Source organism: Natrix helvetica (assembly GCF_964273705.1).
Source record: "Natrix helvetica genome assembly, chromosome: Z".
NCBI classification, from domain to species: domain Eukaryota; kingdom Metazoa; phylum Chordata; class Lepidosauria; order Squamata; family Natricidae; genus Natrix; species Natrix helvetica.
The window spans coordinates 39,094,685-39,121,967 of NC_138554.1; the positions used below are offsets into that span (position 1 = coordinate 39,094,685).

The following is a 27,283-nucleotide window of genomic DNA, read 5'->3' on the forward strand; positions in this document are numbered from 1 at the left end:
TTTGAGTATTGCCTCTTACTTTGCAAAGGAAAAAAAATGAATTCAATACTGAAAAACATACTCTATGCATGTTGAAATAGTCTACTTATAAACCATGATCGTCTGAACTCAGTTAATTGCAGTTTATTGAAGAAACCATAGTTAAGCAAACTAATGGGATACTGTATGAACACAGCTATTATTTTTCACAAAGGAGTACTACGAAGATAAAACGAAAGAGTAGGAAGAGGTAATTGGCAGCTCTTGGAGGAAAGAAAGGAAATAAATATAAGAAAGAAATACATTTTTAGGAAGCAAGTTCCCCTGAAAGCAAATAACTTCCACTGCAGCTAAAATTCATGTTGAACAGCTGCGACACATAAAATTACATTATCAACCTAGTCCAGCCTAATGGGTAACGTGAACACTGGCTATGAGTGTTCATTCTACTGTACATATTCAGAAATTTAGGTTATCTAAGTGAAAAATGTAAACATCTGGATTTTGTATAGCTTGTTTATATATAACACCTCATAATTTTGCAATGGCTCTTCTAAAAAAACGAGAATAGGTTGCCAATCCCGAACACGGCCTTTTGATTGAGATCAAGAATGGGTGGAGTTTCACATGACCTTGACATTGTTTGAAAACAATGTGGAAACAAGGGTCTTTTTCATTTAGTGAGAGATGTCATTTCACTGGTACAAGAGAAGCATCAGACAAAACGTTTGAACTTTTGCTTTAACAGCCCCGATTACCTTTACACACCGGGAACTAGAATTTCCCTCCAAAACCGATCCCAAGCACCTGTAGCATTAAATGGTAAACATAGGAACAAATGAATCTGGAGCGTGCAACATGCACATAGGCAACGTGCGCGGGTCTCTACCCAGACAGATAATTATTATGGGCCTCTGAAGGGAGTCGACCCTAAATATTTAGAAAGCCTCCCCCCACCCAAAGAAAAGAAAGGAAGCCCCCGTGGGGGGGGAGGGGGAAGACCGCACGGTCCCTATAGGATGGCCAAACTCTGAGGGCGGAGCCCCTAAGGCGCACGGTCTTAGCTCCGCGCCATTCCCTCCTGGCCAGTTTGGTAGTTGCCGGCCGTGCACCAGCTGATCGCGGCCCCTCCTATCAGGCAGGAGCCGGGGAAAGGAGCGTGGAAGCGGCCCTGCCCATATCGGCGGGGCGAACGAGCCATGTCAGAGTTCCAGATTTCGGTGGAAGAGCTCAACGACCTGCTGGCCAACGGCAGCGGCTGTTACAGCCTCCCCAGCGCGCACAGCAACGAAGTGGCGCCCCGCATCCACGTGGGCAACGCGTGAGTTTCTCCCCCTCCCCTCCTCGCCTCCGTGCATGGGGTGGGGTGGGATACCCCACCCGGCTGCAGGTTGTAGGCCTGAGAACTGGCCGAAGACCGGAGTGGGTAGGAGGCGGTATAGGGTGACTTACTAAGCTGGAGGGCGGGCGAGAAAACAGCCAGCTGGCTCCATGCTGGAAAGAATAGGTGAAAAAGTACGCCTTTCCGTGGTCGCTGGGAATTGGCCTAGTAGTAGTGCTACTAACAATTTCCAGCCGTCTTCAGTTAACTACATTTAAGTCCTCCTCCGAATCTTGCCAGCAAGTGCCCTCCAGATATGTGGAAAGGCTGATAGCTCCATCATCCAGGGCCCATGCTGGACTGGATAATGGGGGTTGGGGGCTAACCTGTATGGAGGACACATGACAGTAGAAACCTGCTTGTACTTAAATACAAGACATGCCTTCCTTGCTCTGTGTCTTTATTTGTTCAGTTTATATGGCTTCCTACACTGGGTAGCTAAAATGCTCCCATTCTCCGGTTCCATACAAAGTGGGTCGGGGAAGGGTGGGGCTGAACTTAAAATTTGGTACTGCCTGATTTGGAAGCTCACTTCATGTCACTCTTCTCCAGCATGTTGTCCTCCACCTATGATTGGGTTATGACTTCAGAATTGCTATTTGGAGGGTACCAAGTTGTGGGAAGACATTCTATACAATCTTTGGGGGGGTATGTCTAAATAGATGAAGTCAAGTTATACAGAATTAACCCTGTGGGTCCAAATACCTAGGTCTCTGGCAACAATAATTAGAACTATTTTCCATCACTTATTGTGGTGTTAGCTGGGAGTGCCAGCATGGTGGAGTCTACAGAGAGAATAAGAGAACCTGATACCACATTCATGGTTACATAATCATGCAAATGTCACAACTTTTGTATTATATCTATATGATTACATCATTTGGTAAAAAAATTTTCACACATTCATTTTGATATCTTGGCTTGTTACAGACACTCCTGAGTAACAGTGAATGTATCTGAAACTAACCATGTCCCTTATTCAGCAGTGGTCATGTCATGTGGAATGAATACTATCATCTATATTCTGCTATGGTGTCTATATATTCCCTGCTTATTTAAGAACTAGGTAGATCCACTGGACTGAAAATAGAGAAACATTTTCTGTCAAATATGTAGGCACATTTTCTGCAAGGAAAGAAAATTCTCCACATCTAAAATGCATAACTCATATGTATAAGCCTTGAGATAGACATCAAACAATTAACCACTTAATTTAATTTTCTACAGTCAAATCCTATGATTAGACTTGAGGGTGTTTTTTTTTTTTTGCTTGAGCGCAGAATGACTTAAAACACATTTATTCCTCAGGTTGCAAAATCTAAAAGAGCATTTTATTAGGATGCCATGTTAAATGGGCAAGGTTCTCCTGGGTAGAGTTTGACTCCTCGTGAGGACACAAACATAGCCATAGAATTTTCATGGCAATGTTGCAGAATTAATTTTTATCATATTTTGAAGATTTTTAAAAAATCTTTCTCAGGCTAGCTTGTAGGCCTGGAATTTTCTAGTTGTCTTTTATCCAAGGATGAACCCAGTCTGACTCTGTTTAGAGTCCTCTGTTTCTGGCTCTAGGGAGCAGTACCCATTTCTGTTTCTAAGCCGAAGAGCCAGCGCTGTCCGAAGATGTCTCCATGGTCATGTGACTGGCATGACTAAACACCGAAGGTGCACAGAGCGCTGTTACCTTCCCACCAAAGGTGGTTTCTATTATTTTTCTATTTGCATTTTTACATGCTTTTGAACTGTTAGGTTGGCAGAAGCTAGGACAAGTAACAGGAGCTCACCCCGTTACGTGGTGCTAAGGATTCGAACTGTGAACTGCCGACCTTCTGATCAAGCTCAGCATTTTAGCCACTGAGCCACCTTGGTTTATCTAAAAAACTACACTTTTCTTGGGCTGGCAGTAGCTTTCATTCTCTAAATCAGGTGTGTCCAGTCTGTGGCCCATGGATCATCTGTGGCCCTGGAAGCTAGCAATGCAGCCTCACAAGATAATAAATATAAAAAATAGTTGGCTGTTTCTATATATTATATAGAAATATATTATACATATTTTATATATGGCCCAAGACAATCCTCGTTATTTTTTGGGCAAGCCAAAACGTTGGACACCCAATCCATCCCTTTAAATGATGGAGCTTGCCCCTGAGTCTGTTACAAGCAAAACATTTGCTTATTTGTTCTATAAGTTATAGTATGTGCATAGCTCTCCGTGAAGTCATCTATAGTGAGAAAACGAAAGCACTTTAGCTGTTTTTCTGTAGCAAAACAATTGTTCCAGAACTTCAAAACTTTTTATAATTGGCTGCAAGTTAAAAAAAAAAGTATGCTATGCCACCTTCCAGAAAAAGTGTTACAGTTTATTCTGCCACTTCCAATTTGTTCCACCTCATGCTGATGCCTCTGTTGACCAGGCCTAGTTATAGGTGTTGAGAAAAACAGTAAAAATTCCCTTGATACTAATTTTGACTCTTGGTAATTATATGAACAATATCTGTGAAGTTTCCTTGGCAACAGTGTGGAAATAGTTTGTCTTTGCCTTTTTGCAAAATGCTTTTTTTCAACTTCCCATTTTATCTATAAGTTCTAGTGGTCTCTTATTTAAGTATTAACTAGGTTCAGCTCTTGTTACTTTTAATGAGATCAGTCAAGAATGCCTAAGTGTTGCCACCTGTTGTGACATTCTTGATACTGCTTTGGTTAAAATGATTTATTTCCTTGTTCAAAAGCTAACGTGCAACCTTTAAGGCCTTTATCTTTTCTTAATTAAATTATGCAGAATCTTGGTTATGATCTTTCCAACATTTCTTACCTCAACTTCCTAAGTGAAAAGCCAGGAATTAAACTTAGGAAACTATGTTCCCAAGTTTATTCTCAAATTTAATTTCTGGCTTTCCCCCCCATGAAAAATCACTGTTGAGCACTGTTGGCATATTGTGATTTTGCTAATGTGTTTGTATTTTGCCTGTCTTTTAAGAAGTCTTCATAGCTATCTTCTATCTGTGTATTATTATAACCCCCCTCTCCCCTCTCCATTTTTTGCTTCAGTTGAGGGAAATAGCGTAGGGCAACAATTTAACCAAGTTAACTCCAATGGGATAACTTAAAGAATGCTGAGACCTATGACTCCTGAGGAATGAAATTTGGGGAAGTTGTGGCTACTTCTGCATTACTTCTCCTTCTCTTTACATTTCCCAGAATTCCATAGGTTGTGTGGCCCAAGGGAATATTGGAGGACCATATCCCTACCATCTTTCTTCTCTCTGGCCCCTATACACAATTGGTTGATGGAAAAGAATCAAGACTGAAATTTGAAGGCACGTAGTAGGGCCAATTTTAAAAAGCAAAGTCAACTTTGTATTTTAATTATATACAGGCTGTCTTTAATCTTAAACAGACTAAATGCTGCAACCATAGCAAGTGTTATTTGAACTTACTCTTGAGGAATCATGCAGAGGTTTGCCTTGCAAACACCACCATAAATTCTTGAGATAAAAGACATGCTTATCTTGGGCCTGCTTCGTTCTCCAGGTAGGCCTTCCCCCCTGTTGGATTTCCACAGGCCTTGGTTCTGTCTCCCACCCTTCTGGGCCCCACACTTTCCTCCCCACCTCCTGCCACCCATGCACTTTTGAAAGATCTCCACAGCTCCTGACTTTACATTGGGGTAGGCAGGCATGCTGCTCCATCCCACAGCATCCCTGGGCCATGTGGCTGTATCCTGGAAACAGCTGCCATTTTTGTTTGTTTGAACAACTGCAAAAAACTGTGGCTGTTCCAAAAAGACAGCCGCTTCTGGAATACAGTTGTGCAGCAATTTTGCTTCCCTAACTGCTTCAGTGGCTGTAACTTTGAAACTTCGAAGGGTCGTAAGTCGCTTTTGGAGGTAACCATAACTTTGTTTGCTAAGTGATCAGTTGTAAATTGAGGACTAGCTGTAATTCATTAGGTTATAAAAGCAACAACAGCGATACCCATTGTCATCGGGGCACTTGTACCATGTCCAAGAATTTTATAAAATACATAAACAAATTGCAACTTCCTGCAATAACACCAGCGGAATTGCAAAAAAATGTGCTACTTGGAACATATATTTTAAGAAGGTACTTGGTTGATACCTAGGACGCTGGCAGCAACACATATCAACCATTAGCACCAGTCGATATTGTGATGCATTTTTGAATGTTCAGTTGACTGAGTTTCATGCTTAATGAATAAAGTATATAATAATAATAATAATAATAATATAGATATGAACAGCTCTAGTGTTTTCCATATGCTTTAATTAATGATTCCCATGATTCCCATATTTCCTAACTTCTAGCTATGCAGATTGAGATGAGAATGCTGTATCACAGTATCTTATGTCAATCAGGTGTGACAATCTATGCTAGTTTACAATATTTTGGGTTGTAGAAGGTTAAACTATGAAATCCCTGATTCAGCATACTAATATAGTCACTGCTATTCATGACAGAGTCCTGCAAATGTAGCTATGACCTTCTATTTTTAGGCAGCATGCCTTTCAGGCTAAGAATGTCTAGACCAGCGATGGCGAACCTTTTTTGGCTTGCGTGCCATAAGTGGGGGGAGCACAGGGGGGTAGTGTGCAGGCGTGCCGCACCCATAATGCAATGCGTGACAGCCCCAGTGCGCATGTGCGTACTACAGGTGCTCCCCCCCCATTTTTGCATGCTTTTTTTGCCCTCCCCAGACTCCAGAGGCTTTATAGGAGCCTGGGGAGGGCGAAAACAGCCTCCCCTGCCCCCGCCCCGAAGCCCTCCGGAGGCTTCAGGGACCTTCAGGACGCTTCCCTGAAGCCTCCTGAGCAGTCAAAACAACTCTCCGAGCAAACTGGAAGTGACTTCCGGTTTGCTCGGAGGGTCGTTTTAAGCGCTCCGAAGGCTTGAGTGACCTTCAGGATGCTTCCCTGAAGCCTCCGGAGCAGTCAATACGACCCTCCGAGCAAACCGGAAGTCCATTCCCGAACTTCTGGTTTGCCCATGGGGCTGGTTTTTTGCACTTCGGAGGCTTCAGGGAAGCTCATGAAGCCTCCAAAGGGCCTCTGGAGGGGCGGGGGAGGCTCTTTTCGCCCTCCCCAGGCTCCTATATACTTGCCTGTTGTTTGCATTTCTATTTTTTTTCACCGCAAAGATTTGTGTAGCCTGTTTGTTAGCGGTCCAGGGAACTTCCCAATCAATAATTAGCACAAATTAAGATATTGCCCCAAACTGTGTTTTAATGTAACACATGAGCTTTGCTTTTGATCAGTTCTTTTGAGGCCACCATGATGATTTGTATTTGATACACTGCATGCATTTGTAACTAGTAATTTGCCTGTCCAAACCACTGCCCATACAATAGCCTTTTGCAAGTCCTCGTTTCTCTTGCTTGCCTCAGCAGGTGGAAGCACCTAATTAACTATGGCTGGTTATGATAAGCTGAGTAGGATTGAAGCAGACTTGCACTTGGGAGGGGGACCACCAGCAGATGTCAGAATTGGGAGCTGGGCACAGCATTCTGTAAGAAGACAAGGGGAAGTTTTGATTCTGTGCTAAAAAAAAGCCACAGGGCTATATCTATGAAATTACCATTACCTTTTCTCTAGGGTTGGTAAATCTTAGCAGTTTTAACATCCATTCATCTACGTCCCTTTGACAAAAGAAATATTTTTTTAATAAGTCACCAAAGGTGGTATCTGAAAAGGACATTGTTTAGTTAGTATAAATTCCTTAATATGCTGGATAAATAGAGGGTCAGTTAGGAATTTTAATCCACTTACCATTAAAAGTGAAACTTCACTGAGTTTGAAGCATAGAAAGCGGAACTGTGGTTCCTGCAAAAAAAAAAAAGGTATATAACCCGAGGAGGCGCTAAAATTAAAACTGAATCAAATTTAATATTAGCGATCATGATCTGCTTCTGGGCATGGCCCTCTTCTTTCCCTACATAATTCACACTTTTCCATCATATATAAATACCCTTTAAAATTGAAACTAATGTCCCATTTCTTCCCATATTTTTGCAGCATCCATCGTTTCCAATGAAAATGAGAATATTTAATAAAGCACAGTTTTAAAGCAGTGTCACTCTAAATATAAGGCAGCAGAAGGGTTTCTCTTTAGTAAACCATTTTTCCATATAGAATGGAGATATAGGAATGTAGCATTAATTAGTCAGATATTGGTGTAAGACAGATTTCTTTTTATTGCAGCTTGAACTACTGTTACGCCTATTACATGCTAAAACTATTGCTGCTTTATAATAAAAGTCCCACTGAAAATGCTAATTCTTTATTGCTACCTAGTAGTAACATGGATTTTAGAAGCCAATATATATTGTAGCCCACTTAGAATAAGATCAGTACAAAAAAGAAAACATGAGATCAATTTGTGATGGCTGAAATAATTGTTCTGATTACAGATATATAAAATTTCTATATGACTTTCCATGGTAGGAGCATGACCAGCTTAGTTTATTAGGATGTGAACCAGGAAGTCCAACTTGTTGCTTTTTAAATAAGGCAGAGTCAGAAGCTATTGTTTATTTTTATCTGCAAAAAAAAAAAAAACAAGCCAGAAATCCTGGCTTACCCTTCACAATTAAAAAAACCCCATATCTATGTCAGCAAATAATTATTGTTCCTAATAATATCAGTTACCATGAGTAGTTGAGACCTGCAAAATATATATTTGTATTTTCATTAGTCAATAAATCTTACAGATTTATAAACTTGAACAAATTCCACAAAAACATAAAAAAAATCTCACAACATCAATTTGTCAATTTGTTACAAATATGTCAATTTCTATATGACAGGGATTAATGAAATACCACTTTATATAATGCCTTGGTAAGGCCACACTTGAAATACTGCATTCAGTTCTGGTCGCCACGATGTAAAAAAGATATGGAGACTCTAGAAAGAGTGCAGAGAAGAGCAACAAAGATGATTAGGGGACTGGAGACTAAAACATAGGAAGAACGGTTGCAGGAACTGGGTATGTTTAGCTTAAGAGAAAGAAGGACCAGGGGAGACATGATAGCATTGTTCCAATATCTCAGGGGTTGCCACAAAGAAGAGGGAGTCAAACTATTCTCCAAAGCACCTGAGGGTAGAACAAGAAGCAATGGGTGGAAACTAATCAAGGAGAGAAGCAACTTAGAACTGAGGAGCAATTTCCTGACAGTTAGAACAATTAATCAGTGGAACAGCTTGCCTCCAGAAGTTGTGAATGCCCCAACACTGGAAGTCTTTAAGAAGATGTTGGATAGCTATTTGTCTGAAACGGTATAGGGTTTCCTGCCTAGGCAGAGGGTTGGACTAGAAGACCTCCAAGGTCCCTTCCAACTCTACTATTGTATTGTATTATTGTATAAATATGGCTAGCATTTATTGAAATATTCATGTACTAATCTTTACATGTATATGTGTATCTATTAATGTATGCCCTGTGTATCTTCCTTTATTTTCTTTATTTTTGCTTTGTTTTATTTTCCTTCTTTTATAACTTATATAATTATTTACTTTTTCAGGTTTTCTTGTATTAAAGCAAAACCTAGACTAAATACAAAATGTCACAGGAGAACAAACCAGAAGCTGATTTGTTGCTAAATCCAAATATACTGTCTCCTAACATCTCATATTCTACCAACCACTGTTTCATTTAGACGGCTTATACATATGGGTATATAATACAGTAATCTCTATGTAAATGTGTATTCACATCAGTTAAACTTGTCTTAGCAAGGAGTATTAGCAAGGAGAAACTCCGTGTCTATAGTATATAGTAGCAGCCTTCCCAACTAGATATTTTCCACATATGTTGGCTACGACTTGCAGGAGGGATTGCTCTACTGATCTGGTAGCAGGTTGGGAAAGAGTCAGAGGTGGTATTCAACAGGTTCTGACCAGTTGTGTAGAACCAGTAGCAGAAATTTTGAGTAGTTCGGAGAACCGGTAAATACCACCTCTGACTGGTCCCGCTCCCATCTGTTCTCTATTTACTGAGTCCCAGCTGATCCGGAGGAAATGGGTACTTTGCAGTAACCTTCTCCTGGAGTGGGAAGGGAATGGATATTTTACAGTATCCTTCCCCTGCCACACCCACCTAGCCACGTCACGCCCACCAAGCCACGCCCACAGAATCTGTAGTAAAAAAAAATGGAATCCCACACTGGAAAGAGTAAGTTAAAAGAATAAATTAGTTATCTGTTTTAAGTCACCAGCTGTTGTTACATATCTGTTCCATTTGTAAATTTCAGTGAACATTGTTATGGAGTAAGAGTATAGAATAAAAATAATTTTTGTGAGGGTGAAGGTTTGTTCTCCAAGCTTGTGGGTTGATTTCCAAATGTTTTTGTTACCAAGGTAGGTAACATCTTCGGTGGAGTTTGTCAGCTAAAGATGATACCTAACCTGGTAACGAAACATTTGGAAACCAGCCCACCAGCTCGGAGAACGAACCTTCACCCTCTTCCTACACCCAAGCTATAGACATTTGCCACTATTGCAATAAATTTTGTCTTCATGAATGTAAGTCCTTTAATGTCTGCCTCGTATAATGGGTACATCATTCATCCTTATCTTACCTGGCTTGTTCTACGTGTTGAAGCTAAATTTCCAAATTGTAATTCCCAACCAGTATGGTGATTTGGTCAACTATCATTCTGGCTGTGGGTTATAAGAAATAAAATCTAGAATATCTACACGATTGCCCATTTGGTGATTTAAAATGGAAATATTTTTTTTAGGTAAATAAAAATAACACAACACCCCCCAAAAACATGTGGAAGATTAGTGCCCATGTTATCAGTGGCATGCTGAAGTAGGAAACAAGTTATTTTTACTGTTACCTAGGGAAAAGAATCTTGCTAGATAGTGCAGATGCTGAGATTGAGAAGAGAAAATCTTGGGAACTGTTGCTATGACAACAGGTTGAAGTGCTAGGCTCACAAGGGCTGTAGGCTGTGGGAAGTGTTTAGTTGAATCCAGATAGTAGGGGAGCCTTCTATAAAGAGAAATGGCCAAAGCAAAATGTACTTGATCTTCAATTTCTTACAGACATTACATAGAAACTATATACTGTATTTCTGAACTTCAGCTCCCTGCTGCTTGGCCAACAGTGCCGGGGAGAGGGGTGGGGAGAGGTTTGCCGGGATATTGTGGGGTCAGCAACATTTAAAGGGCTTCAGGATTCTCTAGTCTCTTGTGATTTCTGAGAGCTACATGGCTGTATAGTTTAAATGGAACTTTGAATTTAAACCTGTAGGTTTTCAGTAATGCAGATAATAATTAACTTCAACAAGGGTGGAGTTATAAGCAAGACTGAGAATGTCGTCAGCAATTATGACTGTGGATATTTTTTTTATTACATTTACAGCTGCACAAGGATTCAAAGGTAGCTTAAATAAAGGATCCTAAATAGTTTTCATATAATTATTGTTAGGCTTACTTGATTGCTGCATCCTGCTCCTTCATGATGGTGGCCTCAAATGGTTTTATTTATTATCTGAAAATAAATTCAGTGGTGAAAAAAGGGAGAATAATCATGTCTGCTTCCCAGAGAGTTTTTTTTAAAAGAAAAGCAAAGTAAAAACATTATATATAATGGCTAGGGTTTGGCACCAACATTTAGCTGGTGTGCTTGGGACAGAGAACAGATATAGGGAAGGATATGAGTTATCTTTATGGAGTTATTTTCAGTGTAGAAGTAGCTGTCCAGATTGTGTTGCAATGTACTGTCCATCAGCCTCAGCCGGCCATTATCACATGTATAGTTAACTATACTTGTTATCCAATCTGTTTTAGAATGCTTTGCTTCAGTCTTGTTAACTGGTATATATTGTTACAAGTATATTTACCCTGTTTCCCTGAAAATAAGACCTCCCCAGATAATAAGCCAAATCGGGCTTTTAAGCACATGCGCTAAAATAAGCCCTCCCCTGAAAATAAACCCTCCCCAAAAATATTGTAATATAGCAGCAGCAGCTATGAGGTGACCACGCTCACCACCTGCTGCACCTCAAAAATAATAAGAGCTCCCTGAAAATAAGGCCAAGCGCTTATTTTGGGGGTCAAAAACGGGGTGTTATTTTCGGGGAAACACGAACTAAACATTCAGTTCTGGTCATTTCAATAATCTTGCTAATTTCTTGTTCCCTACAAAATGGTCATTTTCTAACCAGTCAAATCAAAATATTTTTTATTTTAATTTGTGGGAGTCAATCTTATTTTTGCTGTAGTCTTCTGCAGAGAATAGCATTGATTTGAGGAGCACAGTAAATAATCCACATAATTTATATGATTTATATGGCCACCCATCTCACAGAGAGAACTCTGGGTAGTGTACAAAGATTAAAAGCACAAAAAGCATGATCTAAACACACTGACACCGCTCACTGCACTGGGCAGAAATCACATCACAACAACACCTGCTGTTGACAAGTCTTGCTAAGCAAAACTCCATATTTAGAGCAGGCAAGAATCTACATCTTCCCTTGAGGAAAGGCAGCAGGCACAGGAATCTGTCATATTCTCCTTCTCGTGTGTTCCTGACCATTCTACGTTTTAGCAGTCGTAGGTAGGCTGCTTGGTCTCTTAAATACAGTAGTTAATGGAAAGTAAATTGTGACTTGGTATGATTATGGAATTATTAAATCTCCGTCCCAGTCATTGCTTTGGGTGGATGTTGAATGGGCCTATGGGATGAGGAGGTATAAGCCAGTTCAGTTCCACCACCATGTTGTATTTGCCACTAAAGCCCTCTACAGCTGGAACTTGAGTATTTAAAGGAATGTCCAATCCCACATTAATATGCTGAGCCACAAATACAATGGTTGTAAGCAGGAGTTGGTTCCTTGCTGCTTGAGGATATTTGTGAAAAACCTTCCTTTGGTATTCACTAGGCTCCCTGCCCTAGTCACCAGACCTGGGATTTCTATTTTTTTTCAGCATCAGGTAAAAGTAAAGGTAAAGGTTGCTCTTGCACCTATATGCTAGTTGTTCCCGACTCAAGGGGGCGGTTCTCATCTCTCTTTCAAAGCCGAAGAGCCAGCACTGTCTGAAAACATCTCCGTGGTCATGTGGCTAAATGACTAAATGCCAAAGGCGCACGGAACGCTGTTACCTTCCCACCAAAGGTGGTCCCTATTTTTCTACTTGCATTTTTACATGCTTTCGAACTGCTAGGTTGGCAGAAGCTGGGACAAGTAACAGGAGCTCACTCTGTTACGCGATGCTAGGGATTTGAACCGCCAAACTGCTGAAGTTTCTGATCAACAAGCTCAGCATCTTAGCTATTGAGCCACCGCATCCCTCACCTCCGCCCAGGTGAAAGCTTATTTACCCCTAGAATAAGGGCTGTGTCCATAGATGTAAAGACGGTCACATGGAAAATCAGTGGTAATGCTGGAGAGAAGTCGTTCTGTAAACAGTGCATTTCAGCTATCTACAAAAGTCAGGAATTTGGTTAATTCAGAAGAGCAGTAGAAAGAAGTCTATTACCAAATTTTGCCAAAGGTGCTGTGTGGATATCTTGATTTACTGCTGAGGCCAATGAAAAGCTTGATGTCTAGATTGATACAGTGCAATCTTGGGCATGTTTATTTTGAAGTTTCACTCATTCTTTTAAATGAGATTTCCTTTCGGGGACGTATGACTAAATTTATCTGTAAACTGCTTTGTTAAGCTGTGATCCTCAGGCAAATCTCAGTGAATTCAGTGGGACTTCTGAGTAGTTATAGAGTAGTTTGATAAGACAGGTAATAATACAGGTAGGTTATTATTGTTTCTTAAATACTAGTAAAATATTTTACTGTGTTTATTTTTGTCATAAAATTATGAGTCCCTGGAAGTTTTCATATTGAATAATATGATGTTTAAAATAATATTATTTTAAACAAGTAGATAACATTGTAATCCTAAACCCAGAGAATTAGTCCTCTTGGAAATGCCTCATAGAATTCATTGAGTTGTAGATTATGGTTTGTCTATACAGCTGGAAATTAAAGGCATAAGTTATAGTTTGAGTTGTAAACTGTGAATTGGAAAAACGTTAACTTGGGCCAGTACTGTCTGGAACAAAAAAACCAATCCAGTGCTTTATATTATATTATGTAAGATATAGACCTACCAATAACAAAAGAACGTGTTTATGCAAAATACAGTTGAAGGAGAAGAAACTTATTTTACCCATGATTGTGTTGCGTAATGTTTAAAAGCAGCATAAACAAAAAATGAAAGCAGAGGTGATGAAAATGTATGCTATTTATTCATATAGCTATCCAAAATGTGTGCTTGTTAAAGATAGTGGTTAGATAATGGCATGAAGTTAGACAGCAGTGCTGTTTTGTTATCAATCTTATTAGCAAAGTTAACAATTAGCAGGTATTTCAAGCATACAGATTCAGGATTTCATAGTGTGTTTTTCCAGGATTATAATTTTTAATGAAGTATATATTATGATGTGTACCTTGTATTGTTTTTGTGCAAATTTAATTATTTGATTTTTGTTTGTTTTAATTGTAATTGGAACATGCCCATTTGGGAGGTGTATTATAATTTTGTTTGTTTGTTTGCATTGATCGATTAATTACATGCCATCAAGTTGCTGTCTACTCTTAGCAACCACATAGATAGATATTCTCCATGCTTTCATAGTCTTTAGGATTAATTTCATAGGTATAGATTATAAGCAATGAAGGAGTTGGGGTAGTGGTCACAATCAGATAAAGTCGTCCTCTCTGACATGCCCCGAACTGCTTCAGGCATGAAAGGCCCATACTTTTATCTCACTAATTTTTGTTCCATTACATAAGATATTTCTTTCAGTAAGAGTGCCACGTCAAATGCTATTTGAAAGATTTCTCCACTTGCAAGTAACAAATAAACTAGAGCTTGGTTATCTGTTTTTGAGTATTTTGTCCAATGACATCCCCTAGATGCCTACTAAATGGAGCGCTTGCTCACACAATGGTTGGATGCTTTCTCTGAAAAGGCTTAACTGGCATATTTATCATTTTTGGCACTAAGAAAAAAATCTTACATTATTGCCCTGTGGGATATTTTTTTCAGAGTTACACAATCTTTGCTAAGAATGCTAAGAGGTTTTTAATTTTTAAGCCAGTCTATGCTGCTGGACCTTTATTATAGATTATTGCTTTTATCTTTGCCATAGTAATGTATATATTGAAGTACCACTATGGTTTTTTTCCCTTATTTTGTAACAATTTTGATGTGCCTTTGAGAAAACTGATCAGAGGGTGCTAATAAAGACCCAATAAATAAATAAAAATAAATTTTGAGTAGCATGTGCCATGAGAAAGGATAAATTGTCAGCTTGTTCTATTTTTTCCTCACTTCTCCCAAACATCCAGGCTATTCTTGGCCAAAAAGCCACTTCATTACTTTGAGAGCAAGTGGTTCTTGTCAATAGAGTTGTGCCATTGTTACAACTTTGTTTGTTGCCTCCCACTCTTACTTTTAAACAGTACCTGGAATCATCTTCTATTTCTAGGATATAAGTGGAATCTCTCCTCACTTCTATTAAAGTTGGTCAAAAGTTGTCTCTGAAAAGCAAGGGAGAGGAAACTGTGCAAATAATTTCCTCCTGGAACTTAAGAACCAAATGTCAACATACCAGTCAAAGGTTGTAACCCCGGTCTTCCGTGTACAGCTAGTCCTTGACATACAACCAGAACTGAATCCTAAATTTGTTGCTAAACGACACAGTTGTTAAATGAGTTTTGTCCTAGTTTGCCAAAGTTGTTAAGTGAATCACTGCAGTGGTTAGTAATCTGATTATTAAGTGAATCTACCTTCCCTATTGACTTTGCTTGTCAGAAGGTCACAAAAGGAAATCACATGACCCCAGGACAGTGCAACGATCAAAAATATGAGTCAGTTCCTAAGTTTCTGAATTTTGATGGCGTGTGACCATGGGATGCTGCAACAGTCGTGAGAAAAATGACCATAAGTCATTTTTTCAATGCCATTGTAATTCAAACCATCACTAACTGAAGTGTTGTGAATTGAGGGCCACCTGTGAAGTAAATAATAAGTGAGCAAGGGAGAACAGTCTAACCTTACAGATCCAACTAGAGAAGGAATAGTTTAGTAGATTGATGGCAGTTCTTCAGGTCAAGATTGCAGTCTTCTCTTTTGTATCACTATAGATTTCATACAGTAGCAGGAGTGAGCAACTTTTTCATGGATAGGAGCTGCACTTAATATTGCATATGGCAATGGTAGAGAGGATTTTCTGCCTTTTTAAACTGTACAGCAGTTATCCAATGTCCTTCTGTGTATGACCTTCTGTATATGATCCTAGAGTCACATATGAATGGACAACTATTAATATTGAATTTATACATGAATTATAAAAATCAGGGCCATGCTTCACAGTGTGAATGGAATTGTGGTCAAGATAAATAGATTATTTTAAATGTACTTTTTAATTGAAATAACATTAAACGACTGTCACCTTGTATTTAATTATTTTCTCTGTATGTTTAAAATTATAATTAGTGACACATTTTGAAGGCCAAATGCAAAGCTCTTCTGGAAGCTACTGCTGGCTGTGTGAGAATTTGGTTTGCCATTTCTGACCTACACTGAGTTTTTTCCTTGAATGTTTCTTTCAGATCCATGCTTCTTTCTTTTAATCAGGAAGATTGTGGCAGTACCTTTTCTAACTAACACATTTTATTAAAAGGTGTAAACGTTTTCGAGCTACAGCTCACTTCATCAGATACTTCAGACAAAGTAAAATATAGCTGGACAAAATGTTATGTCTTTTAATAAAATTTGTAAATCAGAAAAGATGCTACCAGACTCACGGGTTTGTTTGTTTTTTTGGCTACTGTAGACTAATACAGCTCTTCTACATTTTCCTCTGCTTTTATGTCAGGTCTGCTAAATAATGAACCAATGTAAAGGATGCTATTGTAATTCAGTAAAGTAGTGTTTAGAAACAGAATAAATAAAAAAGCATAAATACTTTGTAAGGGTTTAAATAACACAAAAGAAATAATTGTTCACAGGAGGAAAATACTTTCTTTTCCTTAATTCAGCCATTTATCAGGTGTTAAATAGCTTTCCTGCATGGGAGGCAATATATTTTTCATACAATATTGGGGACCTTGGCTGTCAAAAATACATCATTTCAGCTCATTTTTTAAAAAAATGTTAAGGCTTTGTGGTGGTACAAAATGCCAGTATAAATTGCTTTTTAAACACACTTACACTAAAGAGAAGCTAAAAGTACAGTATAGCTGTGCTGTCACAGTGGCGCAGTGTTTAGAATTCAGTATTGCAGACTACTACTGCTGATTGCAGGGCTGCGTGCAATTTAGCAGTTAGAATCTCACCAGGCTCAAGGTTGACTCAGCCTTCCATCTTTCCAAGGTGGGTAAAATCAGGACCCAGATTGTTGGGGACAATATGCTGACTCTGTAAAACAGCTTAGAAAGAGCTGTAAAGCACTGTGAAACAGTATATACATCTAAGTGATAATACATAATTAAAAATCAAAACAAATTAATAGCCAGGGAGGTGGTTTGAACTGAAATTAAGACAGCAGGATCATGGGAAGTCTAGAGTTGCCCTTGTTAACAGTGCAATCTTCTCTTCCTGACACTCCTTGCCCATCGCTGTAGATTTCTTCTAGTAGCAAGAATGGCTGACAACCCCATCCCCACATATAGCTGCACTTAAAATTACTGGTAGTCTTAGTAGAATGGATTTTGGGGATTGTTCAAGTAGGCAACTTCATTTTTGCTTTTACTTTTTGTTTTTAAAGCCTACACCAGGTATCTAAAAACTTTTAAGGATTTGGATCCTTCTCCTTAAAAACAAATTCAAGGGGCAAACTCAGGCAGTAGAATATTTAATGATATATTTGAGTGAATGTTTAATTTTGCTCTTGGTCTCTTGCAAAACCTCACTTGGACAAGATTACAGTCGTGTTTTTCTGAATCAAAAAGTGTTGCTATTTTTTTCTGCCACACATGAAATAAATGGAAGCAGATATTTGTTAAAGAATATTGAACTAACCATGATATTTGTAAAAATATTTTAAAAATCCTTTGCTAAGAGCCATAAAAGAGAAGAACTCATTTTTCTTAAAACAATATCCTTGTCATATGTAAGTGATTTGTAGCTAAGAAATATTGGCTCTTGGTAAGAAAATTGGGATGCAGCAGGAATAGAATGGAACATCCTGAACAGGACTATTCTAGACAGTAATATTTTGTTAACAATTCCATCTGTTGTTTTCTAGATTTCAGAGCCATTAATGCAATGAGTTAATGGAGTTTCTCTTGCATTTCCCTGACGATCCAGGATCATTTCTTCTCTCTGAATGTTCCTCTTTATAACTTTCTTACAGGTTCATAGCCAAAAATGTCATGCGTTTACAACGCCTGGGCATCACCCATATTCTCAATGCTGCGGAAGGCAAGTCTTTCATGCATGTGAATACAAATGCTGACTTCTATGAAGGAACTGGTATCATCTACCATGGCATCAAGGCCAATGACACCCAGGAGTTCAACCTCAGCCATTACTTTGAAGAAGCTGCTGATTTCATTGATAAGGCATTAGCACAGAAAGATGGTAAGACATCTATGTCCAAGTGGCTTTCTGTGTTGCATGGCCAAATTGGTATCTTGCTTAGATACAATTTCTTAAGTCTTGGTCTGGTTCAGATTTGGTTTAAATTGTTGCATGAATTATCCAGTTAGCATTTTGTAAGAAACCAAGACGTTGCATGATCAATGATCATGGTACCCATTCATTGTTTCTTAGTATTTAGAGCAGGGATGTCAAGCTCAAGGCCCAGGGGCCAGTTCAGCCCACGAGGTGCTTATATCTGACCCGCAGGGCTGCTCTGGAAATAGCGAAGAACCCGCCCGCATGACTCTGCCAGCGAAAACGGAGGTCACGAGGACCACGCGTGGGCCTTTCAAGCTCTATTTTCACTGGCAGAGGGTTGCAGGGGGCCATCCCAACTGAAAACGGAGCTTGAGAGTTTGTTTTGGCTGGGAGACCACTCGGCCACTACAGGCTCCCCCTTGACACAAGTGATGTCATGTTGGCCATGCTCCCTGGCCTCGCCATAAGCCCTCTGAAGTCAAACACAACCCTGATGCGGCCCTCAAAGAAATTGAGTTTGACTCCCCTGATTTAGAGTATTGCCAGAATTAATCTCTCCAACTCATTCAGAGACTGCATGGTAGCAAGATGGGAAGTAGGGGATAGGAAGAGAAGAAAATGGCTGCATTGATAATAATTAAATGTTTCCTGCCCTTGCTCTGCTTCTCAACTGGCTGGAAAAGTCACCTTTACTTCAGCAACTATCACTTAATAATTGCCTTTATGTATGTGTTTATATACAAATAGTCCTCAACTTATGATCACAATTGAGCCCAAACTTTCCATTACTAAGGAATTGTTGAGTGAGTTTTGCCCCATTTTGCAAACATTTTGGCCACAACTGTTAAGTAGAACTGGCTTCCCATTGAATTTGCTTCTCTAAGGGGTTTGCTTTACATAAATCTGAGATACTGGAACCATTATAAATATAAGCCAGTTGCCAGGCATCTGAATTTTGATCATGTGACCAAGGAAATGCTGCAATGGTTGTAAATTGAAAAATGGTCACGTGTCACTTTTTTCAGTGCCATAACTTTGAACAGTCATTAAGCAAATGGTTATAAGTCAAGGACTATCAGTATACTATCAGTATCATCTCCTTCCTATACTATATAATTCTTAGAACTATCCTATATTTTTCAGTTTGACCCCAGATTCCTTACTTTGTTCTCTCACTATCCATTACAAAGGCATTTTTAAAATTGTAAATGTTTGCAATAGATGGCCTGGAGGGATGGAAATATGGAAGATAGACAGATCTCTTAATGTAGAAGTCAATCTTTTTGATTCAGGGACACATTTGGAATTTTAGCAACATTGAAGAACAAAATGGAGGCATGACTGCTCATTAAATGGCCACCCCAAGTGGAATGGGCAGCAATATAACAGCCATTGCCCAAAGTCAGAGTAAGGCCCGGGGGTGCACTAAAAAAATGTTTGGGGTATAATGGCCCCTGTGGGCACAACATTGCCAACCACCGCTTAACATTTTCTTGTCCTGGATCGACTGACCTTTTGCAATCTTTTGGGAGCTACGGAAGAGGGTAGGAGAAGCTGTTGAAATGTTAAGAGTTTAAGAGACGAGAAGTGTGGGATATGTAAATGAGAAATGTGTAAATTATGTCCAGTTGTTGTTGCAGAAGAAGAAGAATCATTTGTTTACTTGCTGATAACTTGTAGTTGACTGCGGGTTTGTGCTGTTATATAGGGACGACAAAAGGAAAGAAAATGCTGTAAATGTCAGGCTTTGCACTTCTCCTTAGCTTCTGATGTCTTTTTCTCCATCTGAAGTAATTGCTGTGGATTATTCCATAGTAGAATTTTGGACCTGGAAAACAGGGATGAGAAAGATGAATGGTAGCCTTGGGTGTGGTTTGCACCTATTGGGCTTGAGCTGGATGTATTCTTATTTGTAGAATTGAGTCAAAGTTGCACTGAGATTGGTGGGATCCCATGGCGGAAAACATTTCCATTCTCCATCATTAGATGGCTCATGAAAGCCTGGGCATGTAAAAAATGTGTATTTTGTAAGTGGTCCAAATTTTACTAATTTCACTCCTAAACTCTTGCTTGAAGATTTCAAAAACCCACAAGACTGGCAATATTAAATAATATTTTTTGCCATTTATTTAAATCTAAAAAATACTGGTGGTCCTGAAAAAGCTATTGGTGGATGTTGTAGTTATGTGGGCATTTCTGAACATTGCATCACACAGATAACATTTGGATAAATAGGCCATCTCACCTGGGGCCACTTGGACTTTTATTATTAGCCAAGGAATTGAATCTGCTGTTCGGTGAATGAATAAGATCCAGCTCCCTGAGGCAGTTATTAGGCCTACATTGGGATGATTTTCTTTTAATAAATCTACTTGCCTGTATGGTGATGGTGTATAGGACCAACGCATGTGTGACTATGTACATATACACATACACACAATCTGTTTACCACTATCAGTGCATGGCATATATGCTTTCTCTCTCTCTCTCTCTCACACACACACAAACACTGTTAAATCTCTACTTGGCTATTAATTTGATTTGATTTTACTTTATTGTCATTGTACATATATACAAGGTATACCCATATAACAAAATTCACATAACACCCAGACACCAGGCACATCACACATGACAATCCCCAAACATTAAACGTGAAAGGTTTTTTGTTTTGGGCTTTTGTTTTGAACCTTAGAGCCAGGAGAGACAAAAAGAGAAGGCTTACAGAAATGAAAGGGATCCGCTGACTGTGCCAGGTTTATGTCTCTAATATTTGCTGTGGGGTAGCCGAAAGGAGCAAAAAGGCATTTTTCTAATTTGTATTTTGGCAGAGTTGGAAGGGAACAGAGTTTTTTACAAGAAGCAAAAGTACCAAAGGGAACTGACTCAGAAAATTGCGAGGGCCTCTCCCTGATCGGTTTAGATAGAAAGAGGGGAATTTGGTATCTAGAAATGCATCCTTGCATGAAATGGAAGTCCTTTCTATGCTCCTTTGGGAATTTGTAGTGCTTTAATCTGAGAATTAAAGCTAAAACAAGAGATGGCAACTAAATGGGATTTCTGAGATGTTGGGTGGTAAAATAATGTCCAGTAATCTGGAAAGACAAATGAAATAGCGATGTGTTCAAAACAGACTCCAAGGGGTTTTCAAATCCCAGTAAGGGTATGACTAGCTGATGAGAGCTAAATAGCTTGAAATAGATCTATACTAGTCTCCCTTTATTTATTTATCAGTGCAAACACAACCTATATATGGACTTTCATATATCAGTTTCTTCAATTTGACTATTCTATAAATATGTGACTTTAAATGCACCAAATTCTCAACCATGTTCATACTGCCTGGAGAATTCTGGAAATTGAAGTCGTTGAAAACATGGGAAAGTCTATTTGTTTTCCTGTAGAAATACCACTTTAAAGTGGAGTGATAGCAGTCAAGATAGAAAGGTACATTCTCTGATACTGCTTCTCCTCTTAAAATCCCTAAAAGCATTTTGCCCCCCCCCCCCGCCCCAGCCTTTCCACTAACACCCACTGTCAGCGTTCCAAATATCATCCAGAATTAAATCAGAGTCCAAGCATAGCTTTCCTCAAAGTTCCAATTTAATAGGAGAGACATGTTGGTACAATCTGTGGAAACCCGAATCTGAAAGCTTCCCGGGGTTCCCACCCAGTTGAAAGTTCATGATCCTGCCTCCACACCCACAAGCCCATCACATGGTCCAATCTTCCCCTGCCACGCTGGCATTTCCACCCATCCACTTCCGGTCAGGTGCAGAGACAAAGGATGACCTTGATTTATAGAAAGGATTTTTTTATTTTGAAAACAAACATATTCTACTCCTTACTATTCCCCCTCCCAATTCCCTACTAATGAAACAGCATAGTAAAGAAAGAGAGAGATTGTGGCAGGCCAAGATCTTAAAAAGAATATGACTGCAGGCCTGATACCTACATCCACACACATTTACCCTAAAGTTTCTATTGTATGCATATCCCTATTACGAAGCCCAGTTATCTTTGGCATAACATTGTGCTCCCACTTAGCTGTCTGTTCTTTTTTCTCCCAACTAGGTAGAGTGTTTGTCCACTGCCGCGAAGGCTACAGCCGCTCACCCACCCTCGTCATCGCTTATCTCATGCTTCGGCAGAACATGGATGTCAAAAGTGCCGTCAGTGCCGTCCGGCAGAAACGGGAGATTGGTCCCAATGATGGCTTCTTGAAGCAGCTGTGCCAGCTGAATGAGAAGCTGGTGGTGGAGGGCAAACTGAAGAAACCATAGCCACTGCTTAGCCTGTGGCCTCTCTGCACTTCTTGCCAAACACTGTTAATTGCTTTGGGTTGAGGGCACTGGCTGCCAGGCTGCACAAGCGAGGCAGGAGACAGCTCAAGTTGCTTTCACAAGGACTGGGCGGGGTGGTTTCGAGTAGCACCAGAAAACTACTGCAGGATTGTGGCACCCTTGGTGTGGACCCCCACCTTGTCCAGCCAGGCACCAGCTCACATATCTTTATTTTGGAATTCGTTAAGTATAGTTTATATGTGTGTGTGTGTGTGTGTGTGTAAGAAAGAGAGGAAGAAAGTTGTGAAGGGCTTGGTTTCAAAACATTTTGTATCATGACTATAACTTGTCTTAAATTTCACAGGATATGATTTTGCTATTGTCCTCATTTGCTTAGCCAGCCATTCTTTCCTTCACCCCCCCCTCCCCCCTTGTAGATTTAATGGAGGGGGTTTTTTTCTTCTTCTTCACGTGTTTAGAAGTAAGGGCTGTCGTTTACATGGATGGCAGCCCGGGTCAAAGGTGTAGGATTAGGTTCTAGAAATAAATCCACATGATTTATTTTCAGGGAGCATCAGGGTTCTTTTGATTTCCCCAGAAAGTTTATATAGATAACCCACATTCTAAAACTATAGACCTCAGGTACCAGGGCAGTGCTAGGTTAATTTCCCCACCACTGAATCCCGGAGAGTCTTAGAGCAAGTACCTCTATTTTGCTGAGCTAGATTTTGCCATTCAGTTCCGATCTATTTCACAATTTTAAGAATGGTAAAATTTAAAAATGAGACAAATGATTTAGGTTACCTAGTCTGCGCATAAACATGCGGGTGCACATGCATATGTGCAGATTCAGTGGCAGGAATGTGCAGTGGCGGCTCTTTTGGATAGCTGGCCTTCCAGGCTACTTAATACCTTCAGCAAAGGAAATCCCACTTTCTTTCGAGAGAAGTTAATTCACCATCCAACAGTTCTTAGCCACTAGAAAGGTTTGTCCTAATGTTTTGCAATCTTCTTCCTTGGCCTTGATACCACTTGCTTTAATTTCCGCCTTTTAGAGCAACGTTGTCAATATTAATATGTGTGGACTTCAATTCCCAGAATTCCCCATTTGTCCACACATACCAAAGTTGAGAGACATTGTTCTAGAGCGAGAGCTGCTTTCTCTGCGCCATGGACCTTTCAGCTATTTGAAGGGAGCTACATGGTTTCTTCTTAATGCTAATGCTGGGTATTTCCATTCTCTGGAACAAGGTCGCTATCTAGAATAGGTCATAAGCAATAAATTGACTAGCCAGGATCAATGTCAAGAATGTCTGCAAAGAGGCACCCTGGCTGTCAAATGTATGTGTGGGAGTGTGTGCATGCACACGCATGCGTACCACTGTCACATTTGTCTTTTGCTTATGCTAGTTCAGGGGTGTCCAAACTTGGCAACTTTAAGACTTGTGGACTTCAACTCCCAGAATTCTGGGAGTTGAAGTCCACAAGTCTTAAAGTTGCCAAGTTTGGACACCCCTGTGCTAGTTAAAGTAAGGCCCCTTGGGTCCTCACAAGACAGGAAAGTAAAACATTTAGTTAAAAAAAGAAGCAGCAGCACAATTTCTTGTCATCAAATTATCCTTCTGTTTAGCTGTGCTTGACATGAATGTGGATATAAAACACACATTATATAGTACTGAGACATGCACACATACATATGCACCTATACAAGCAATGAAAAAGCCATCTTAAGAGCAAGTATTTAATGTAGTAATATTTTGTATATATTGTTGACCTAGGTGGGTTTACAGCTTCTGTGTTAGAAGCAAATTCCTCCCCCTCTCCCCCCCCCCCCCATTTTGTTAGTCCTGTCCTTTCCCCCTCTTGTTTGTCTCCAAAGTCACCGAGACATACCTCTGTTCCAATACAGTCGTTATGATTTTGGCTGTGCTAGGCTGCATTGACAATAGAAATGGCTGGTTTCCTACTGAGTGTTAGGAAGGGATATTAGCAACACTGCCAGAGGTCTTTGCCAATAATAATGATAGTTTTTGAAATGCTGGATTTGGTAAGTGAAACAAATTAGCCTAAATAAGCTGATCAAGTAATTTATTCTGGCAACACAGATCTCCATAGCCTTGTGTGAGAGCTGTGTTGTATGGAATTCTGTATAGTTACATTCGAAATCTCTCTCACTATCCTCCCCCCCCCCCCAATCTTATGTTCTACAAGATAGAACTAACCTGAAATTTTTCAGTATAATTTTTTTCAACTGTGCTTTCCAGAATGGTTATTTTTTTTAATCACTCTTAAAATATCATTGTCTAGAGATTATGACGTCGTATTCCAGCAATGGATTGAAATAGGTTGTGCCACATTTTTTTTTATTCCATTAAATGGAATTAAGACCCCGGGGGAAGTTGTTTTTTTGTTTTTTGTTTTTTGTTTAAATGTGAGAGATACATGGATGTAATTCTGCTCCCTGTTTTACTTCTCATTTCCAGCCCCTTTGCAATGGCTTCTGGCCAAGTGACGATATCATGGGAATCCAGTTCAGATCCCCATTCATCCTGGAAGTTCAGTCTCTAGATCAGGGGTATGCAAAGTTGGCCACTTTAAGGCTTGTGGTAGCTGGGGAATTTTGGGAGTTGAAGCCCTCAAGTCCTAAAGTGGCCAACTTTGGAGACCCCTGATCTAGATGATGATGGGCTACTTCCCATCTCTCAGTAAAACCAATTTCCCTGTATTATTGTGAACATTAAAAGGGACATGAAAACTAACATTGATTAATTGCCTTGAAGAACAGGTTTTGGGATTGAATTAAAAAAAAAACTTTTGCCTTTTTCTTCCAAGCATTTCCCCCCCCCCCCCAATCATGTGTCAGCACCCATATTTCTTATAGCCATATTGGTGCAGTTGCTGATCAAAGCACAGATTTAGAGCACTGCCTTGGGCTCACAGCAAAATATTCTAAAAATGACACACTCAATCATGTAGACAGCTTTAAAAAAAAACCTACAGAAATTTTAATTGAGCTGCAAAATCTTTGGGTTTATTGGAAATCAGAGCTTCTGGCACACATTTCCAGACACTCTGGGCTCTGGCATAAGAACTGAACCACTGCCAACCCCTTACCTGCTTCCACTGCCTTGTTTCTTGCCATCCTCACTTGTCTTTGAGGATGTCAAGTCTGCCTCTTCCAGCCCAGAGTTATAGCCTTAAGTTAGTAGTGGAGCATACACTTTGCATGCCAAACGTCTCTGATCCACTTCAACCCTGGTATCTCCTGTTAGAAAGAGGCAATATTAGTGATCCAGAAGAGCCACAGCCTGTTTAGGTGGATAGTATCAAACTGGCTGCGTTAGCAGCTTCAGTTGGGCATAGGGTTTAGCTTCATTGTTCTTAAGAAGGAAACAATAGCTTCACTGTTGCTTTAAAAAAGTTGCTTCCAAACTTCTCTTCCCCCAAATAATGTTATTAAAGATGATATTATACTGATAAAACTATTACAAATACATAGTATGGAAATATATTTAAAAAAATAATTTTTTTTTACGAAGTGCAGAAAAAGGTAGAAAAAGGAATCTCCCCCTTCATCCCCAGCATATATAATCAACATTAACAATTTTATCTCTTAAAATACACCTGAACATTAACCTCATTCCATTCCTCTATAAGCCCATCTCTTAAACCTCATTTCTCCATATTAATCAAAAGTCCAGTAAGAGTTACAGAAATAACAAGTATTACAAACTGCAAGAGGCTGCAAAAAATATCACTCCTTGCCATCTACTCACAAAAATCTTCAGCTGTCTGGAATATATCTGGGTAATCTCAAGATGTCTCCTTTCTTGGGGGAGAATTTTCAGCAACCCAGACTCCGCATTTTAGCCATAATGTTTACCCGCTGTCTGTGGAATGTCAGTTTGCTGTTCCTCACCAGAAGCAGGAAAAAAATGCTTGCAAAATTGACTAAAAACAATGAAACCTACAATCCTCTGTATCTGCAACTCTCATTATTCCTGTTTGTACAGAGAACAATGGAAGCCACAACTCAGTGGAGGATGCAAAATCGGAGGTGGTTGTATTACAGTATTCCAAATTAATAACCTGTAATTAAAACTAAAATAATTATGAGCAAGGATGTGAGCTCAAACCCTTCCTTCCCCAAAGAAATGGGATAGGAACACATTTAATATGGGAGCCCATGGATTAGATGATCTGTATGTGAGGTTTTGGTGGTAGAAGCGATGGTGTGCTCCTTGTTCTTGAAGCCCTGGATGGCTGTGGTTACAAACTGATTGGATCATAATGATTGTTATATAAGAAAAGGGGTAAAACAGCCAGGAGATACTCAATAACGAAAGGAAATGGAATAACTTGTCTGGAGCATCTGTATTTTTTTTAAATGTATTGTGATATTTGTCATTTGTTAGAGGGGAGACAATCCACAAATATTCAATAAAACTGACTCTGAAATTCAATACCTGCCTTGTGTGGAATTTGTTGGACTGTTCAAGGAAACTTGAGAGGAAAGTGTAAATGTTTGCCTTTATTTTGCAGTAGAAGGAGTTATTTTAAGTTCTCAAAATAACGCTCTTAGGAAATTACTTCTTAGATTACACTGGGACAGCTCACATCACACAAAGCCTTTTGTACCTGGAGGAACCTTTGAAGTATTTTTCACACCTTGTGGAACACATCCTGCACATTCAGGATCAAATATAGACAAGAAGGTTAACAAAAATATTATATTTGATTCATGCACCTTGTTCCCTAAATCTGGTTTCTCCTCCTTGCTTCCCACCTCTTCTCTCAAGGACCCCCATTGCAAAACTAGAGAGGGGGTGATGGCTGCCAACCTCCAATACCTCTCCCCTTAATATTAATGTTTGGATTCCCCAGTCTCCCATGAAATCCTGTCACCCTGATTCCAAAGCCTTCACCACAACCACCATTTTTCCTTTTCCCTGCCTCCTTCCCACCCACCCCCTGTTTTTGTGGGTG

General features: G+C 39.6%; 2 protein-coding genes across 6 annotated transcripts in view; one reads left to right on the forward strand and one right to left on the reverse strand.

Annotated features, from left to right (window-relative positions):
- Window positions 1-1,649, reverse strand: part of LOC309382239 (ras-related protein Rab-18-B-like) — a 16,273-nt gene extending 14,624 nt beyond the window's left edge. Inside the window, exon 1 of one of the 5 annotated variants that reach the window (XM_081933827.1) lies at window positions 1,573-1,649. Coding sequence is in view for 1 of the 5 variants with exons in the window: in XM_081933828.1 (XP_081789954.1) it covers window positions 1,432-1,472 (41 nt within the window). In the remaining 4 variants the exon portion in view is untranslated. Of the gene's footprint in view, window positions 1-737; window positions 934-1,431; window positions 1,527-1,572 lie in introns of those variants that run through there. The other 4 variants (XM_081933828.1, XM_081933825.1, XM_081933826.1 and 1 more) reach the window with 4 other exon arrangements.
- DUSP3 (dual specificity phosphatase 3) lies at window positions 984-22,668 on the forward strand. The gene is made up of 3 exons (XM_081971787.1): window positions 984-1,300; window positions 17,749-17,975; window positions 22,089-22,668. The coding sequence occupies exons 1-3, from the start codon at window positions 1,179-1,181 to the stop codon at window positions 22,295-22,297; spliced, it is 558 nt and encodes a 185-aa protein (XP_081827913.1). The 5' UTR covers window positions 984-1,178; the 3' UTR covers window positions 22,298-22,668.
- Window positions 22,669-27,283: the final 4,615 nt, after the last annotated feature.

Bases quoted from the DNA above. Each gene is read 5' to 3' on its own strand.
- DUSP3 (XM_081971787.1), top strand. From the start codon at position 1,179: ATGTCAGAGTTCCAGATTTCGGTGGAAGAGCTCAACGACCTGCTGGCC. The intron at 1,301-17,748 runs GTGAGTTTCTCC...ACTTTCTTACAG, and splicing joins CGCATCCACGTGGGCAACGC to GTTCATAGCCAAAAATGTCA. The intron at 17,976-22,088 runs GTAAGACATCTA...TCTCCCAACTAG, and splicing joins GGCATTAGCACAGAAAGATG to GTAGAGTGTTTGTCCACTGC.